The 19,025-nt window shown below is 29.2% G+C and overlaps 1 protein-coding gene across 1 annotated transcript in view; it reads right to left on the bottom strand.

Annotated features, from left to right (window-relative positions):
* Window positions 1-19,025, bottom strand: part of LOC111613442 (protein KIAA0556-like) — a 95,026-nt gene that overhangs the window by 5,969 nt on the left and 70,032 nt on the right. The window contains exons 15-27 of the mRNA XM_023354800.1: window positions 17,621-17,729; window positions 17,431-17,525; window positions 16,315-16,456; window positions 13,030-13,171; window positions 10,504-10,701; window positions 10,140-10,277; window positions 6,602-6,739; window positions 6,422-6,530; window positions 4,689-4,842; window positions 4,452-4,617; window positions 1,921-2,087; window positions 1,776-1,837; window positions 1,382-1,492 (exon numbers count right to left, since the gene is read on the bottom strand). Coding sequence (XP_023210568.1) covers window positions 1,382-1,492; window positions 1,776-1,837; window positions 1,921-2,087; window positions 4,452-4,617; window positions 4,689-4,842; window positions 6,422-6,530; window positions 6,602-6,739; window positions 10,140-10,277; window positions 10,504-10,701; window positions 13,030-13,171; window positions 16,315-16,456; window positions 17,431-17,525; window positions 17,621-17,729 — 1,731 coding nt within the window. The remainder of the gene's footprint in view (window positions 1-1,381; window positions 1,493-1,775; window positions 1,838-1,920; window positions 2,088-4,451; window positions 4,618-4,688; window positions 4,843-6,421; window positions 6,531-6,601; window positions 6,740-10,139; window positions 10,278-10,503; window positions 10,702-13,029; window positions 13,172-16,314; window positions 16,457-17,430; window positions 17,526-17,620; window positions 17,730-19,025) is intronic.

Below are 19,025 nucleotides of genomic sequence, written 5' to 3'. Positions count from 1 at the left end.
AATCAAATTCCCATAAAAATGGTAAATTGATAATCGGTTAACGAACTATTTGGAACAGATTATGTTTGTTAACCAATCATCTTGTTATAAACTAACAAGAATTGATTTTTGTCAATGCAAGTAAGTAATCAGTTTGTGTTAAAAGCTTGCAGCCCAATATGATGTGTTGTAGGAAATACCATATTATACTTGAAATCATAGAAGTGCTATGTCTTTTAAGATGTTTCCATAATTTCTTGTATTTATTTATGACCTGTCTTTTACAGCAATCATAAACCATTTTCATCTTAAAAAATAAATAAAATAAAATAAAATATGCAGAAGAAACAAAAATTTCTTCACTTTTCATCACATCCAATCACCAGGAACAACAGACACAATCTTCCATTGCAGACTGGACATGATGAAAAGCATGAAGACAATAAAATATGTAGAATAAATTAAAATATGTAAATATTGTCAGCTATTTTTTTATTGAAACTCCATTTCCATCTTTCCAAAGAGACATTCCAAAGCCAGTTAGCAATCTATTGCAGTTTTGTCAATGTGATCCTAGCTGAGATTGTTAGGATGCTTAATTAATGTGGAACTCCTTTTGGATTAAGGACTGCTTCATGGTATCTGTGCATTCTGTTCACTATATCAGATACAGATCAGTGTTGTGTACATTTAATGGTGTATTGATTTTGTTGCAAGAGTTACTGCTTTGTATAATTTTGATGTTTCTTCTTTTCAGTAAAAAAAAAAAAACTACATGTTTATATATGTTTATAGTGAATATTTACTATATCTTTAGGGTCTTGTCTTTTCTGTTTATGAGGATGTTGTTCTAGATCTGGGTGTTGAATGTATAACTTGTACTGTAGTACTGGAATGATGTGTGTTAACTGCTTTAAAATGAATGAAAAACACACATTTAATCTGTTGTTTATTCTTTTGTTAGTATCTGATTTATGCATGATCTGTGAATTTTGTCTGTTGGAATTCTAAATGTTTATAGACCTTCATCTGTGGATTTAAAGAAGTTGCCATTTCCAAGTGCAATGTCCTTTTTCTTCAGAATTCCTTTTTTTCAATGTGAAATGTTATGCATTTGTCGAGGCCAAACTCCATATGAATATCAGTGAATACAAATATGTAACTTCTAATAGCTATACCTGTATGGATGCATAATTATCTAAGAGTTTTATGTCATCAATGTAAATAAGCTGAGATAATATTGTGCTGTGCTATTCTGTTGCCTTGCCTTAAGTATATTTGGTTTTTGCTGCTGTTATAAATTCTGTGTCATATAAAGGTCACATGATGCAAAACTGCATCAACTGGCAACAAAATGTTAAAGTATATATTAAAAAATGAATGAAATTTTATTTCAACTTACTACTTTCTGTCAGAGATATTTTTCTTCCATTAATATCATACATTTCTAAGCCATTCAAACCTATATAATATGCATCGCCCCATGTGGATAAGAGTTGTAATTGAAATATGACTAAAACAATTATTAAGAGAAAACTTAATATTAATTTAATAAATATAAAAATGTTTAAAATATTGAAGATTCTTTACTCTAAATTTATTATTAAATATTTAGTTTAATTGAAGATGTTTATTTCCAAAATTCTGAAGAAAATAAAAGATATTAAAATGTTTCCAATTTAATTATGTACTAACTTCAAATTTTAAAAATATTGTTATATATGTTATCATTGAGACCTGCATCTAATGAAATATATTCATTACTTCAAAGATCTCATTTATAAATAAAAGGATACAACCATGAGGCATAACTGGAGATTCATAGTCTGAAATAGTATCATCTGTATTTTTTCTTGGTCTAAAGCAAAATATAAAAATCAAATAATTACAATTTTAAAAGCTAATTTTTGTGTGCAGTAGAATTTATTTAAATTAAGTTACCGTGGAGATAAACTCTGTGCTGAGTCAACATTACAAGGAGAGGCCATGCTATCGAATCTTATTTCTTGAGCAAAATCAAAATGACAGTTGCCTGGACCTTTACGTATCAAGTAACCTTCAGGAGGTGAAACACAATGTCCATCCAAACTAACAGACAAATATTTAACCTGAAATGTAAATTTTTTTATATGAAGTAATAAAATATATTTTATGAGCATTATAAATGTTAATAAATTAAATTAAACAGTACAGTTAAGATTTTATATACAATGCAGAATCAAACTGAAATGAAACCACACTTTTATAAAAACTTTTACTATAAAAGTTTGGTTTAATTTTACATTAAACTACCTTCAAAATAACCATTGCAGCTACAGCTTTCTGCCAAAATGCATACCACTTAATAAAACAGTCTTGCAGCTTATTCTGCATTATCTTCTTGAGTGAAAATAATCACAGTACTTTTCATCACTTCTGCTGATTTGAATCTGTGATCCTTTAGAAGAGAATTCATTTTGGTCTGCAAAAGTCAAACTATAGAAGTACTGGTATCTAGTATTTTGCCAAATATTCACTAGCTGGAAGATCCTTTTGCATTGCACTGATAGAAAACCTAACTTTTTGCTTGCCAGATATGAAACTATTTTTGTCTTACTGCATCACAGAGATAACTGAGGATGTAAATGTGGAACTCATTGTAGCAGGTATACTGCTGCAAGCAAACTTGTATTGCAAGAGGCCTTTCACATTAAAAAATCTAGCAAAAAGTTGTATAACTTTCCCAGCAGTTATGAAATTTTGTTATAAAAACCGCCCACCAAAACTTAATAGCTTCAATGTTCCTTATACACAAGTTACCATGCCAAAATTTGTTTCTTAGTCTTTACCCCATTCTGAGATACGAAACAAAATAGATACCAAAACACAAAAAAATTCTGTGGATATGGATGTTTGTGACATTTTTGGTTCATGGGTCTTAAAACATGGGAATTTGCAAAAAAACTTTGAGGGTAAAATTTGACATGATTACAATACTTTCCCTTATTATGTATGTATAACAGCCAGGAAAGTAAAACCACAAGTACCTTCTCCTGGAATTTGCTAAGCCAATTTTTTCTGCCTTTGTGAAGAGTCCATGTTGCTGGTGTCCATGTTCAAGAAGTACATTTGCACTGTACAATCTTACAAGAAACATTTTCATCACCAGTAATCACTGTTTAAGATATCTGGGTCTTTATCAATTGTGTCAATTAGTTCTCTGCTGATGAATTCATGATCTTCATATTGCTCCTCTGTTATCTTCTTTGGAAAAACATGAGAACAGACACAATGCTTTCAAGTTGTTATAAAAAATTGCATGCATAGAGCCTTCTGAAATTCCCAAAATATCAACCATATCATATATCAATTATCTACAATCTCTTTGTAAACTCAAGAAATGATTTTTTCATGCTGAAGTAACATCATGCATCATTTTTTGTTGTCCTCTGGTGACTTATGGCCTTTAAAATAATTATGCTGTTTATACATGACATGGTGTCATTACCATATAATTCTTTAAACAGATTAAATTTTGCATCAAATTTTGTAAAACTTTAACAAAACATTTTATGTAATTTCTTGCTTGTGATGAGTCATTTAAGAATTCCAATGGCACAACTAGATACTCCAATACTTTGATGTTTTTATTTTCTAATCCAGTGATTCTCAAACTTTTTTGATCCACCGCCCCCCTTTGTTCCATAAAGTTATACCCAACGCCCCCTAACCCATTTTCTCTTGTGTGAGAAAAGGATTGGAAATATTCTTAGGAAAACTTTTCTATGAATCTCACACTTTGTGCCCTTACTGTACATTGTTCTCATCATCTGGAAACCATTAAACGCAATGTTTCCTCTTATCAGCCCCAATTTTGCCTTTGGTCACCGTTCAATACCCTGCCTCTATCATAGATCTATTCATCGCGCCAGAAGGGGGCGTTATTGCTTACTTTGAGAAACGCTGAGCTAAAATAAAAGTCAATGTGTTAGAAATATTCAAGTTGTGACCTTCAATAAAAAATAAAAAATATATAAAATGTCAACATTTTATATATATTCCGTCGAATTTTTATATATAGAATTTGTCTTCCGTCGCCCCTCTATATTTCCTTAACGCCCCCCAATTCTCTTTGAGCCTTCTACTGCCCCCCTGAAAGCCTCCAGTGCCCACAAGGGGGCGTTATCGCCCACTTTGAGAAACACTGTTCTAATCCATCCAATTACAAATATCTACATCATATCAAACAAATGCTTATATGTTTAAGAAAATATTCAAATATTATATATTGATGACAACGAAACTTAAAAAAAAAAATTTGTTTTCTATATTTGTGTAAATTAAATAATTTTTCATTATTTTAAAAATATCCCAAATTACAAAATTCATTGATCTATGTATTTTTATAATAAAATAAGTAAACTTTTTATCATAATAAAATCTTCATTCTTCTTATATTCAATTAAAATTAATTAGTATGTAAAATTATTTACCCCTTTATAGACATCATCTGTGCTTCCATTATAATTCCATATACGAAAGCCACTTATTATTACAGGATTATTAAATCTGATCAAGAAACAAGGCATATGATCTTCTTTGGATTCAAATAAATACATATGTTCATTATTCACAGTAACATTAATTCCATCAATGAGTCTAAATTAATTTTAAATAAATATTAAATTTAATTATTAATATCATACAATAATATATAATTTTACACTTACCTTGAGAGTTTCTCACAAGGTTCATTTGATGACAAACGAATCATTTCGGGTGACAAATGAATCATATCAATTCCATTGCACCCAATCAGTTCTATACCTGTGAGACCAATGTCTGAATAATCACCCCATCCCGATAATAATGTAAATAATAAACCTGAAAAAGGTAATTTAAAATAAAGTTATTTGTGTGTTTTTTTTTAAATATTAACTAAAAATATTAAAACAGAATATAAATAACTTGTTGATTTTTGAACTTTAAAAAGATGAGACTAAAATTGTCTGCATTATTTCTATAAATAATAAGCAATTACATTTTGAACTACCTTAATATTAATTTCTGTCAAGATCATTAAATACTTATAAAAATTATTTTTAAAAATTTTAAAGAATTACATTTTTTTTCACATAAAAAGTAAAAACAACTTTTTTCCAGCTTTTCATAGTATTGGTATTATGCAACCAAAATAAAAGTGTGGTCACTCGTGTTTAGAAATATTCTTAGTTACACCTTCTATCAATTTTTATGAGCTTCCTATTAGTGCCTCATGCTTTTCTTTTTAGTTCCATAATACCAAGAATACTGTGAAAGCTGAAAAAAAAAAATTATTTTTACCTTTTGTTCTTTGGAAGTATGTCACAGAATTGCTATGTAGAACTTATCACAAAGGAACATTTTTTGATGAATAATATAAACTTTATTTTTCACTCCAAAAAAAAAAAAAACAAAAGAGAGAACAAGAAAAAAATTAAGTTATATTTACCTTTTAGTGCATTTATGTGAATAAACATTTCTTTAAAACTTTTTTTTATCATTTTTACTTTCTACTTTTTAATTTTATGTATGGAACACTAAATTGTTGAAATACTTCTTTAGATTAATATTTAATTGAAAGGTGGATGAAAATTGAGTTACAAGGTTCTATCTAGACAGTAAGACTAAGAATAGCATATAATAAAAGTTTGTATAATATACATTAGTTTCTTATGTACTTTGTCCAAAACTGATATCTTAAATTTGGTAACAATACATTTGTTTTCACTTAGTATAATGTTTTATCATTGGTACACTCAGGATTTAATCTTGGGGGAGCAGAGTTGAGTGGATAAAAAAAATTTTAATGCAAATTCCCACCTTATTTCACTGTTAATTCATAAGTAGTCTCTATATATATTAAAAGCAAAACGTTCCATTCCCACCAAAACTGAAACCTACACTTTACATAGAAGCAGTGTGTAAATAGGTCACACCAGGTTGCAGATGGGGTGGGTCTACAATTCATTCCTCAAGAGTACCACCCGTTTTGAACTACTTTAATATTCCAATGCTCTAAAGGTGGATGTCCAAATTGTAACCATTACAATTTTAATTTATTATCAAAGGTAGGATGCTCAATTGTTAGTATGCTAATAATTATACTTTTCTGACAGCCACCATTAGTGAACCAAGCCACAATTTACACTGGCATGTGAAAAAAAATCTGTATTTTGCTTTATGGCAGTGGTCTGGAACCTAATCTATCATATTAGCAAGGCATGTCTGTAAAACGTTTGTCAAATCTATTATTTTTATTTTAAAACAATACTTAATTTTAAACACTTTTATAGTTGAGAAATTAATTTTTCAAATTTATGAAAAAAAATTTCAATTAAATTATGCTATTATGTTAAAAAAAAATCTATTACTAATTAGTCCTCCTACAATTTCATTACATATCAATATAAACTACACTTACAAGTACAAGAATATGCATTTTTTTCAATCTCCTGATAAGGTAAGGAATCAACAGATTTTTTTGATTCCACAGGATAACTAGGACTAGCTGCTGTAAATGGTCTCTCACTCTATAAATATGTAAATCAATTAATCAAAAATTTCATAATTAAAATATGAATAATATATTTTAAATACAAACACTGCAATCAGGATCCGATGTGCAAGGACGTTCTACAATCAAATTAATAGGTGTGGTTATGTCATTATCATCATTGAAAGCATTATCATGATGAGAAATTGCTTCCAATATTTCTTCATCTGTTGTAAATAGGATAGTCTAAAAATCATTTAAAATATTTTAATATCTTTTTATTATAAATTATAAACTCAAATGTAAAAAATATAGTTTCAGTAAAATTTATGAAGTATTTTTGAAAACTATACTGTATTCAGTATAAAATGTTTGATAAAGATTGATAATTACATGTTAAAATGGATTCAAAGATAACTGAAACTTTTCATTTGAACTGTTAAAATTTAAAATAAGATGTTTTATTAAATAAAAGTAATTTCTCCTGTTATTAATCCATCAGCTAAAACTATACAGGTTCAAAAAGAAGAAAGTGGTAGTTTTTAATTTATTATTCATTAATAAATTTATTTAAATATTAATTAATAAAGTGGATAAAAATTTGACAAAAAAGTTTTATTTTAATGGTAAATTTGATTGTCATAATTTAAAATAAAGTTGAAAAATGAAAACTAGTATTTAAATAGTATTGCATGCTGCATAACATGCTGAGAAGTGAAGAAGGGTTGCTGTTTTGCAAAAGATATTACAATTTCAAAATGCTGCAGAAGCTGTCTACTAAAATATTTTTTCCATATCACACCCATCAGCACTACTCTCTTCTCTGCAACATTGATTTTTCCATAAATCACAACAGCTTCTGAATTCTTCTGTATTTACTTTGAGTTACTGGAATAGCTTCATCCACAGCAAGCCAGTTGTTGAGTTCATCTCAAGACAAATTCATTTTGTCATTAGCAGAGTCAACTGATTCCATGCTTTGCTACTGGCAGCTGTACTATTGATTGGAAATCCCTCAAAGTTGACAGAGGAGAAGGATTCCATAGACAAAACAACTTTCTCTAATTTCTGTAATACAGTAGAGCCTCGATTATCCGACTCAATTGGGGACTGGGGTTGGTCGGATAATTGAAAAGTCAGGTAACCGAAAAGTATGAAAAAATCCATTGTTAGTGTAGTATATTATTATATCCCATGTAATTAGTATATTAGTACATCGCCATTAACCTACTTCGCGTTGAATTTTCATCGATGTTAAACCTAACAAAAATTTTTTAAAATAATAATCGTCGCTATTGTATCGTTAAAACTTATAGAGTTCAGCCTCGTTTAAATACTGGCTCCCTTTCATGGTCGAATGAGTGTTGCCAGCTAAAAAACGTAAAAATAATATTAAAGTAGCCAAGACATAGCCAAATATTGTAGCGCCACATCACTAGCGGACATTTGAATTTGCCAACTAGGACGGTCGGTTAATTAGGGGTCGGATAATCGAGGCTCTACTGTATTTCACTTCTCATAGAATCCCAAGCATAACTGACAGTGTAGATAGTGTCTTCGAGATTATTTTTTCTGAAAGTCCAGAATTCTCCTGTCAAAATTAGTCATTTTCCATATGAGGTCATGTCTGTAAACATTTTTACATTCTTTATCACTCCCTGATCCACTGATTGGAAAAAACACCCAAATTTTTTTGCATTTCTTGATGTTTCAAGATCCCAAATCAAAAAATGTAAAAATCTTCAGGTAATTTTTTGATTGATCTTCATATATTAATCACCATACTCTGTTATATATAATGGCTAGAAAAGTAAAAATGTTTTAGATACAACTTTATTAGTTTTTTATGTAGAATTAGAATATGCAATAAAAAATTGGGGTTTCCATTTAAAATGAAGTTGAAATTATCACTGTCATTTTCATTGATTTAGCTCCATCTGCAATGAAACTGATTTGTGCCATCTTCCATGATAACATTATAAATGGACCACACTTGTATATTTGGATTTAAATCAAATTGAATACAGATAATTTATAGTAATAATAATCTTTATTTGGCGTAAACTGTAGAATTGATTGAATTGTCTGGTTAAATATCGAATGATTTCTAGTGGCAGCATTTTAATGAGTGAATTAGGTATTGTGTCTGGTCCCGGTGTTGATTTATCTTTAAGTTTCTTAATACAATCTTGAAGTTCTTCCGTCTTAATTATCTCGTCTCGATGAATTTCTGGTCTTATCTTAGTTCCCATATATTTTTGACAAAAATTTTTACGGTAGTTTTCTGAGAATTTATTGTAGTATTTAAGCTAATCATTATATCCTACTCCAGCCTGTATGTCCAGACCTGACTTTCTTTTACAAAAACTGTTAATTATTCTCCAGAAAACTCTTGAGTCTTTCGCTTCTGATAATTTCTTACTGATATTTGAAAAATATAATTTCTTTTTGGCTTTAATTAAATTATTATACATTTTCTTATATCTTAGATAATTCATTAGTGCTTTGCTGGTATTTGTTCATCTGAAGACTTGAAAACTCTTTTGTTTTTTAATTTTGTAACTATAACATGTATTGTTATACCATTCGCATTTGAATATTTTTTCATTCTGTTGTATACAATTCTTGTACCTGTATTCCTCTAATTTAGTTGTAATACTCAAATAATTTTCTATTGGATCATTTTCTTTTTCCAATATTAACATCTCCCCGATCATTTGATCAAACTCTTTTAACAATTTTCATTTATTATAGGATGGTCTTAATTCCAGATTAATAAGGTGACTTTGTTCACAATTATATAACTTATTTCTTATTTTTTGATATTTTATTAATTCCAACTGAATAGGAAAATGATCTGCCCTATCATCCCCCAGAACATTCATAGAGTTACAGCACTTTATCATTTCTTCTGAACAAATAACATAGTCTGCTATTGATTCCCCGTTTGGGGAAACAAAGGTAATTTCTGCAGGGGTATCTCCTCTCATCCAACCATTCAGAATTATTAATTGGTTATTATGAACAAAATCTAGAAGTATTTTTCCCTCTGTGTTTAATACAGATAATTTAAGAAAAAAATAAAATTTTTACCAGAATCTACTCTTTAATTATCAAAATACATATAAAATATACTTCTGTTGTAATATTTAACAAATGTTTAATTAATGTTGAAAATTTGGAACAAATCACTGATAAAATATGTTACATTTTAATTAAAAGTTGGCATGGAATGCATTATCATATTTTACATTCATTTACATGAGAGAAATTGTTTTGCTTAACAAGTGTTTTGCATTACAAGTAAGATTCTGGAATGAATTATGCTCGTTAAGAGAGGTTCCACTGTATTCCATAAAATATCATATTTATTCAATATATTTCATAGCGTATAACTTTTTCATTTAATATAATAATGATAAATTACTTTATTACAAATATTCATTTATTTTTGTCTTTATAAATGCTTCTAAAATCCATATAATTTTGTTTAATTTTTATATATTGTTGCATACTAAAGATAAAAATAGATAAATGAAACTAGATTTTTCTGCCATTACAAGCTTTATTAACAAAAATTTATTAAAATCTTTGAATTAATAAAACAGCAACAACTATTTCAAAACAAAACAAATTCTAAACATACATCACCAAAAGCTTCTGTACTTCCTTGTATTCCTCCACAAGCACGAGCTATTTCACCTTTAAAAATTGGTTGACCATCTAAAATCATTTCCATATGTCTTGCACCTCTATATGAATGAATTCTTGATTTATTGTAATTCTATAACAAAATAAAAATATTTGTTGAAAGATTTGTTGTCATTGGTTTTCACATGCAACATGAAATAATGTTTATCATTATCATGTAAGTTTTAATTTTTTTTTTTTTTACATAAAATGCACTTTAAATTTTTTTTATATTTTCAACTTAATAAAAGAAAATGTACAATAAATCAGTAAAATAAAAAGTTACATTTTACATGATTTTATATAGTTTGCATACTAACCCATATCCTAATCATAGCTATTTTAACAGGTTGTTTGAATGTCATATAAATATAATGGTTGCTGTTCATTGTAAAAGGTGCAAGCCATAAATGCATATCATCATGAGTTCGGTATACTCCATCTATTAAATTTGTAATAATGCGTGGATCGCAAGAATATTCTGGTAGAATATTAATGTCGGCTGGATCTGCCCAGAGCTATTGGAAATAAAATATTCATTTTAAATAATATCATTAACTGTAAATGTCTAATAAATACATTTAAAAATATATATATATATATATACAGGGTGACAATAATTAACCTGTACAAGTTTTTTGTATCATAAATTTATTAAAGAAATAAAAATTAGCAAAACAACAGCAGATAGCAGTGACAATATTTTATGTATTAATCAGAAATTCAGCCGGTTTCAAAGTGGCCTCCTTTTGCGTTGATGCACAGCCCCAAACATGTTTCTAAATTTTCAGTGATGGGCCGCAGCTCTTCTGGAGACAGTTTGTCCCACTCCCGGCACAAGGATTGCTTCAGCAACTCCAAAGTTTTGTGGTGCTTAGCACAGGCCTTAGCCTCCAAAATGGACCACACACTGTAGTCCATCGGGTTCAGATCTGGTGAGTATGGTGGCCATTCCACAGATGAGATGAAATCAGGAAAATGAGCCTTGCACCACTCCTGAGTCTTCTTCTTTGTCCTGTGTGCTGGCGCTGAGTTCTGCTGAAATGTCCAAAATGCTGCTGAGCCCATGGAAGTACTACAGCTTCAAGAATGTCATGGCGCTACACATCTAGATTGATTTTGGCCCCTTGATTGATGAAAACAAGGGTTGTCTTGCTGCTTGCACAAATTCCGGCCCAAACATTGGATTTTGGTGATGTTCAATGACGGCTGAGCATCAGGGAGCCCCCTTGGACCAGTTCCTGTCATTTTGATGGTTGTGCGCCTGTTGTACGGAGAAAAGCTTCTTGTCTGTGAAGAGAATGTGCTCCCATTGTTGACCTGCGGCACGACGCTTGAATTGACGGCATCTTTGGAGTCACATGTACTTGTTTTCATCGGTGAGAAGCTGAACCTTTTGGAACTTGTAAGGCTTGAGTCCGAGTTCCTTTTTTGCCATTAACTGCGCCGATTCACAATTGATTCCAATCTCACGAGCAATTTTTTTCATGGAGATCTTCGCATGTCAGCCAACTCGCTTTTTGATAATCTTGTGGTTCCTAGACATGTTGATGGTGAGCTTTCTTCCACGACCGAGATGGTCACCATCATGGCCAAGCTCCTTGAATTGCTGAACTGCATCCAAGACTGTCATTATGGGAACACCGAGCAAATGAACAATTTCACATTGATGCTTTCCTTGCCGGAATAGCTCCAAATGTTTGTTCGACATCCTTAAAAAAGTAAAGAACTAACCCTTATTACACCAAAAGCACATCTATATGGCTTTTAAATGCGTACAAAGTTTGTAGCAATGCTGCATATGAACTTTTTTACCATCACCAATTTACATACTGTCATTTAATTCTTTGTGATTTCCTGCACATGGACAGGAAATCACAAAGAATTAAATAAATATTTATGCTACAGGATTAATAACTTTTTTAATTGCACTTATTAATTTTTCCTTTTTCTTATTAATCTTCCCAACCTTTTCTTATTAGTCATAGTATCTGAGAATTGTGTGGAAGCAATTAAGAGAAAGGCTAGAAAAAGGTTACATTGAGTTGAGCAGAAAATTTTTGTGTGATAAGATGAAAAGAAACTTATTGTGAAGCATGAAAACAATACATGTGTGGCAGATCTGGTGGCCATGTTTAAGATGACAAAGTCGACAGTGTGTGACCAGTAAATGCAATTTTCATTTTATTATACATTATTTACATATTTTACTTATTGTTTTCATGTTTTAATTTATTATTAGGGCCTTTAATTGTGTTATTTTTATATTAAGTTATAACTTATGGTAAAAATTAAAAATGGCAAATATATATAATTTGCCATTTTAAGTTTATTGAAATGGGTATCAGTTAGGATCAGAGAATGGATTAATTTGCTTTCCATTTAATAGGAAAAACTGCTTTGGAGTTTGAATGATTCAGAATTCAAACAGACTCCTAGAATGAATTAAATTTGAATAGTGAGGTACTACTGTATATAAACTTTTTCCAGTTTTAAGGAAATACTCCATACAAAAACACTGGATTGTAATTCTGTTTTTTTACATAAAAAGTATTGCAAATTAAATACTGCCTCACTGTTGCTATAACTATAAACATTTTTACAATATACATTTAAACTAGTGCAGAAATTTGTAGAAATGATTAGGGAAAATGTAGTTATCATTATTAAAAAACTCAGTTGACTGATCCAACTTCTCAATAACAAAAATACAGTACCATAATGGGGCAGAGGTTTCCATTAGAATAGTTTTAACCAAAGAAATAGAAAAAGCTAGGAATAGCTTTTAATAGAGACAACATAGTACTATAAAGTAGTTCTATTTATTATTTATTTCAAACTCATACCTTTTCAACCTCTACTAAATGACCATTATCACAGAAGATTTCAATGCCATTCAAACCAACATAATGTTTATCACCCCATGTTGTTAAAATATTCAGAGTAAGATTCTGACCTTCGGGTAATTCAGGAATGATAAAATCCAAACTGAAAAAAATATGTAAAACAGTAACTTTAATAAATAATACTATATATCTAAAGTAAATATATAATAATTATTAAATTATTATTAGATGTATGGATTAGATGATTATTAAATCTCAATTTCAATAAGTATGCAAATTAAATTTTCACACTTCATCTATAATAAGAAATTTCAACTTTATTGAATTTCACAAAATAATCTTAAAATTTTTCATTCACACCACAAAAACAGCCCATTATAGAGTTGTCTACTTTAGAGAGGTATCTATTTTGCTGCATTTTTTCCCCTAATATAGGTTTTAGTAATTAGTTGATCAATTTACATTTTACATTTTACATCAATATTATTCTTTAATAAAAACATTCTTGTAGTTTTATTGTATTTAAAAAATTTTTAGACAGGATTATTAATAAAAAAATAANATGAGGTATACCGCAGTCATACCTCTTTTTGTCGGCAACAGTTTGGTGAAAACTGCCCACTTGTCAGTGGATGGCTTGTCTATTCTTACTAACCCAAAGGGTCAGGATTCTTTTTGTCAGGTCGAGTGGAGAGAGAGAGAGGGGTCGTCGATAAAGCATCAGTGATACATGAGTAAAAGACACCATAAAACAAAATTTTGTTAGACAACAACTCAGATAACCTAACTAACATTGAGATTCTATCAACCTTACATGCAGATGTGGGTGTGTGCATGCCTAGAGAGAGTTTACAATATTCCTTATCATACCTCTACAGTTGCTTGTATATGATGTAGTTTGGGTTAAAGAGATTCGTCTGGAGCTGTCTGAGGGTTGTAGGAAATGCGTCCAGACTTGTCCTGGCAACCACACTCTCAGGAAAACTCTTTTCTCAGGCCTTTGACTCCCCCTTTGTCCAAGACAGTAATTTATATAGTAATTTGTACTAAGATAAAACTTTAAAAAAATTATGACTAATAAGTAATGTTTATTTCAAAGTTTCAATACATATACATATAATTTTTGATTTATATGAGAGAAAATTTTTATAAAGAGTTATTTGTAACAATATAAAATAACTTGCAACAGTATAATATTAAATAATGTTTTATTTCATACATCTTGATATAATTATTCAATTTACAGTACATTTACTAAATCAGTTACAGTTAGGGACTAGGGACTTGAGTAGGAGTAACGTAAGTAACCTAAATTAAGAAAGAACAGGTACAGATAACTTAGCTCGTAGAATTGCAGATGAGTTTTAGTGAGTGGAAGTTCTTTCGCTGTTAAAATAGTGTAAATTTGTAAAAATATTTGCAAGAACTTTTGTTTCATCGTAATTTCACAATTTCTACGAAATTCCCAGACAAGATTAATAGTTCACCCGGACAGTGAGTCAATTCCTGGACTGTCCAGGTGTAACACTAAAACAGTGGTGGCCAAAACTTGTCACAATAGGAAACAAACTGCATTTCCTATTGGAATATTTTATATATAACATATATCTATATAGAAAGGAATAACATTAAAGTCCAACCCCTGCTCTTTAAGTAGGAACACAGCTTATTTTGCAAAAAAAGTACAGTCAAACCTCTGTTTTTGAACTTAATTTGTTCCTAAAAATTGTTTGAAAACCAATTTTTCCATAAGAAACAATATAAAATAGATTAATCCATTCCAAACCCCAAAAACAAAGCTTTTTTTTAAAAAATCTTTTTAGTTATATTTCACATATAAAAATGCCTACAATTACAATATATTATATATTGACAGTGATGAAACATTTTGCTTTTAATATATATGTATGTGTATAATTAAAAGCAAAATGTTCCATCACTGCCAACTAAAACCAACACTTTACAAAGAAGTGCTATAAATAGAGACTCAACTCTTAACTACTTGGATGAAGTATAACCAAATCAATCAAAATTGACAACAAGTACCTTATCCATACTTTCTGAAATATTATGTTTCAACTGATTTGATTTCAATTTAAATTTAAAATTAATTAATTTTGATTTTATTTTTAATTTCAGTGTAAAGGCAAGTGTCTTAATTATTATTTTATTATTTTTAGTTTTAATTAATTTACTACCTAGTATTAATAAATATTAAATATCAATATTATAATATATATTATAATAGTGATAAATTTTTGTTATTTAACTTAAGCCATGACAACTTAAACATAAATTCTCAGATGCCATTTACACTAGTGAATGTCAATTTACATGATTTTTATTAATTAATTTGATTCAGATTCAAGTGCAGTATGTACCAAAAAACAGAAATAGTATATTTCCCATATGTACATTAATATCTAATTTAAATAGCAACATTGTCAATGATTCGTCTCATGATGTCTAATGATGTAAGCAATCTTGGCAACACTAACTTCTGAATCAGTAGTCCTGTCATTGGTTGATAAGGCCATCAACTTTCTTTAACATACGTAGGAAGTATAGGGAATTGACCACTTGTCTCTCTAATCTTCTGAGCCACAACTGAGTTATCATATGGCAACCAGGGCAAATACAAGTTCAAAATTGTTCAAGGATTTGGTCTTTGAACAATTTGCTTGAAAACCAAGATGTTCAAAACCCAAGGTATGACTGTATTCCAAATAGCAGTAAGTGGAGTAAAATCATCATCCTATGGAACTGTTGTTATTCAGGTCTGATCCTCATTTGTTAAGTGTATGGATTTTCATTTTTCTATTCACAAAATTGTTAAAACTGGAATCATCACTTCGTATTTAAATATGTAAGAGTTTGTTTCTCATTACTAACATGTAATAGTAGAAAATAATAAGAAATTATGCACTTTGTTAGCTGTTTCTGACATATAATAATTAACTTTGCTACTTTATTCCAAATCATTTGCCTTTTACTAAGTCAAACTCTCAAGCATTCCAAAGTATAATCCTCCTTTTTCAACATTATTTTGAATTTATTAATTAGATCATTTTTATTCACATTGAAAACAATGACAGATGATAGATTTTTCTGTTATAGTTTTTTGTACTACTGTAGTAGTACAAAAAACTATAACAGAAAAATCTATCTTTATTTTCTAAAAATAATAATCTCAAGATTCATTTTTAGCTATACTAAAACAATATGGCAAATAATAATTTGTACTCTTAAATTAAATTTGTAATAGTCATTATATCATTTTAAAAATTACCTTCTGCATCCACAGACATACTAAGTCTGCCCTTATGTGAATGTTCAAATACATGTAGTGACATCCAATAATCTTCTAATTGTGAATTATCATTAATGCTGACTCTGCTCTGAGGTCTTTCTCTCTCACTTTTGTAACCTAAATTTAATATTTGAAAATAATCATATATAACAATTAAGTTGTTTTTTAATGATAAAATATAAATTAAATATACTAATTTAGAAAATAATAAAAATTAAGATTTACATTCACATTTACATACTGAAATTTTAAATTTTATAAATTTTGAAAAAGAAGTAAAATATTTGTTAGAAGCACAAATAAAATAATTGTGGGTAGCCTATGAGGTATACCGCAGTCATACCTCTTTTTGTCGGCAACAGTTTGGTGAAAACTGCCCACTTGTCAGTGGATGGCTTGTCTATTCTTACTAACCCAAAGGGTCAGGATTCTTTTTGTCAGGTCGAGTGGAGAGAGAGAGAGGGGTCGTCGATAAAGCATCAGTGATACATGAGTAAAAGACACCATAAAACAAAATTTTGTTAGACAACAACTCAGATAACCTAACTAACATTGAGATTCTATCAACCTTACATGCAGATGTGGGTGTGTGCATGCCTAGAGAGAGTTTACAATATTCCTTATCATACCTCTACAGTTGCTTGTATATGATGTAGTTTGGGTTAAAGAGATTCGTCTGGAGCTGTCTGAGGGTTGTAGGAAATGCGTCCAGACTTGTCCTGGCAACCACACTCTCAGGAAAACTCTTTTCTCAGGCCTTTGACTCCCCCTTTGTCCCGGTGTTCAATCTATTTATTTCCCCAATCACATTACTTTTTTTGCCAATTGCGAATTTTTTTGTTTACTTCCCCATGACACATTCTATGAGTCCTTGGGGGGAGAAAAGGTGATCATTCCCTGGTTGTAAGTTAACAAACTTTCAAAAGATGGAAAAAAAATTTGGAAAAAAATTTTCCCCCTAATTTCATTAGGTCACATAATTATTATCCAATTACTTTCATTATACTAGCTAGAAGTTTACAGAAAATATTATTGTAAATTATATACTTCCTATATTTAATAAATAAAATTATGTCAAATAAACAACTAACCTGAATCTGCATGATCAGGTTTTGGAGCTCTTCTTCCAAATCGAGCAGACAATTCTCTTGGAGTTTTCACATTATCATCAAATAATGAATCATTTCTAAAAGTAATAAAAAATTTTAAATGTTAAATTCAAGAATCTAATTTATGTTTTTTATTTAATGGAAAATATGGAAATATTTTCAAATTTCTTACGGTGATTCTGGTTTGTTTATTGAGAAATCAAGAAAATCAACTGTTTCAAAACTATTTCTTCTGCTAGTTTGACTATGGCTTCTTGTTTCACTGTAATTATCTTGAAGTTCTGATTAAAAATAAAATACAAAAGTTTGTATTTTACGAATTTAATTTTAACTGATAAAAATATTACTATGTTAACAATTTGATACACTTTAATTTTAAAATTTCGCTGAATGATAAAATTTTCTTTAAAAATAAAAAGATGTAGTCGTTTCCAAAAACTTGGGTGATTGTCATTTATTGCTTTTAAATGCTCCATAGTAAAAATTTCAGACGACCTGACCTTTCTTTTTAGGCTACATGGCTGTCCTGAATGGAGAAGGATGAATAAAGCAAAACGTCGTAAGGTCATCAATTTCAATTTTAAGAAAAATTATTACTTTTTAATTGATTTATTTCCGTGTTTTAAGGAATTTTTTCCAGGACGGCTGTGTAGCCTAAAAAGAAAGGTCAGGTCATCTGAAATTTTTACTATGGAACATTTAAAAGAAATAAATGATGATCACCCAAGTTTGTGGAAACGACTACGTCTTTTTATTTTTAAAGGAAATTTGATACACTCTGATTTCAAATATCATATAAAGAAATGATATAAAACATTCATTTGTAACATATTGTAATATACCATTATAATTATTTGTCATATATCAAATATATACTAAAATGCAATAAGCATATTTTTAACACTTGCTGCCAATTGACACAATTTTGCATCATTCAGATGATGGAAGTTTTCAGTAAATATGGTTATTTTTCACTACCTGGAAGTGTACGAAACATTTTTAAGATTATATTTTATTGCTTGATTTCTTACTTTCCTAGGACATATTTAAATATAATGGTTTTTCTTCAGTAAGTGCTGATGACTCAATTTTATATCATCACATATAATTCCATAAAGTTTACTCAAAATTAAAAATTTTTATTATTAATTTGTGTATAACTAGCATACTTTTTGAAAAAATGAATTAGCATATTCAGTACAACTTTCTTCAATGACGGCAGCAAAAGTATTAATTGTATTTATAGAACTGAAATAATTTTTATCATATTTATGATCTGAAAATGTATTTATGACTAAATTAATTTCAACTACAAACAAAAAATAATAAGTTATTTTTTAAGATAATCATATTAATTAAAAAATATGTATAACAATATTCAAATGATTTAAGATGCAATGCAATATATCATTCTATATAAAACTTGGAATCAAATTTTATTTATACTTGTTAAGAATGTGAAAATAATGATATACTGTTTTTTGATATTATTTTTTAAAATCTTGCAGAATAAAGAGCAAAATTACTCTAATATAAGATATATTCCTCCACCACAAGTTGACAGATCTTAATATTCA

This window comes from Centruroides sculpturatus, unplaced genomic scaffold, assembly GCF_000671375.1.
Source record: "Centruroides sculpturatus isolate CEXI.00-Female unplaced genomic scaffold, Cexi_2.0 scaffold1819, whole genome shotgun sequence".
NCBI lineage: Eukaryota > Metazoa > Arthropoda > Arachnida > Scorpiones > Buthidae > Centruroides > Centruroides sculpturatus.
This window is presented reverse-complemented; position numbering and strand designations above follow the sequence as displayed.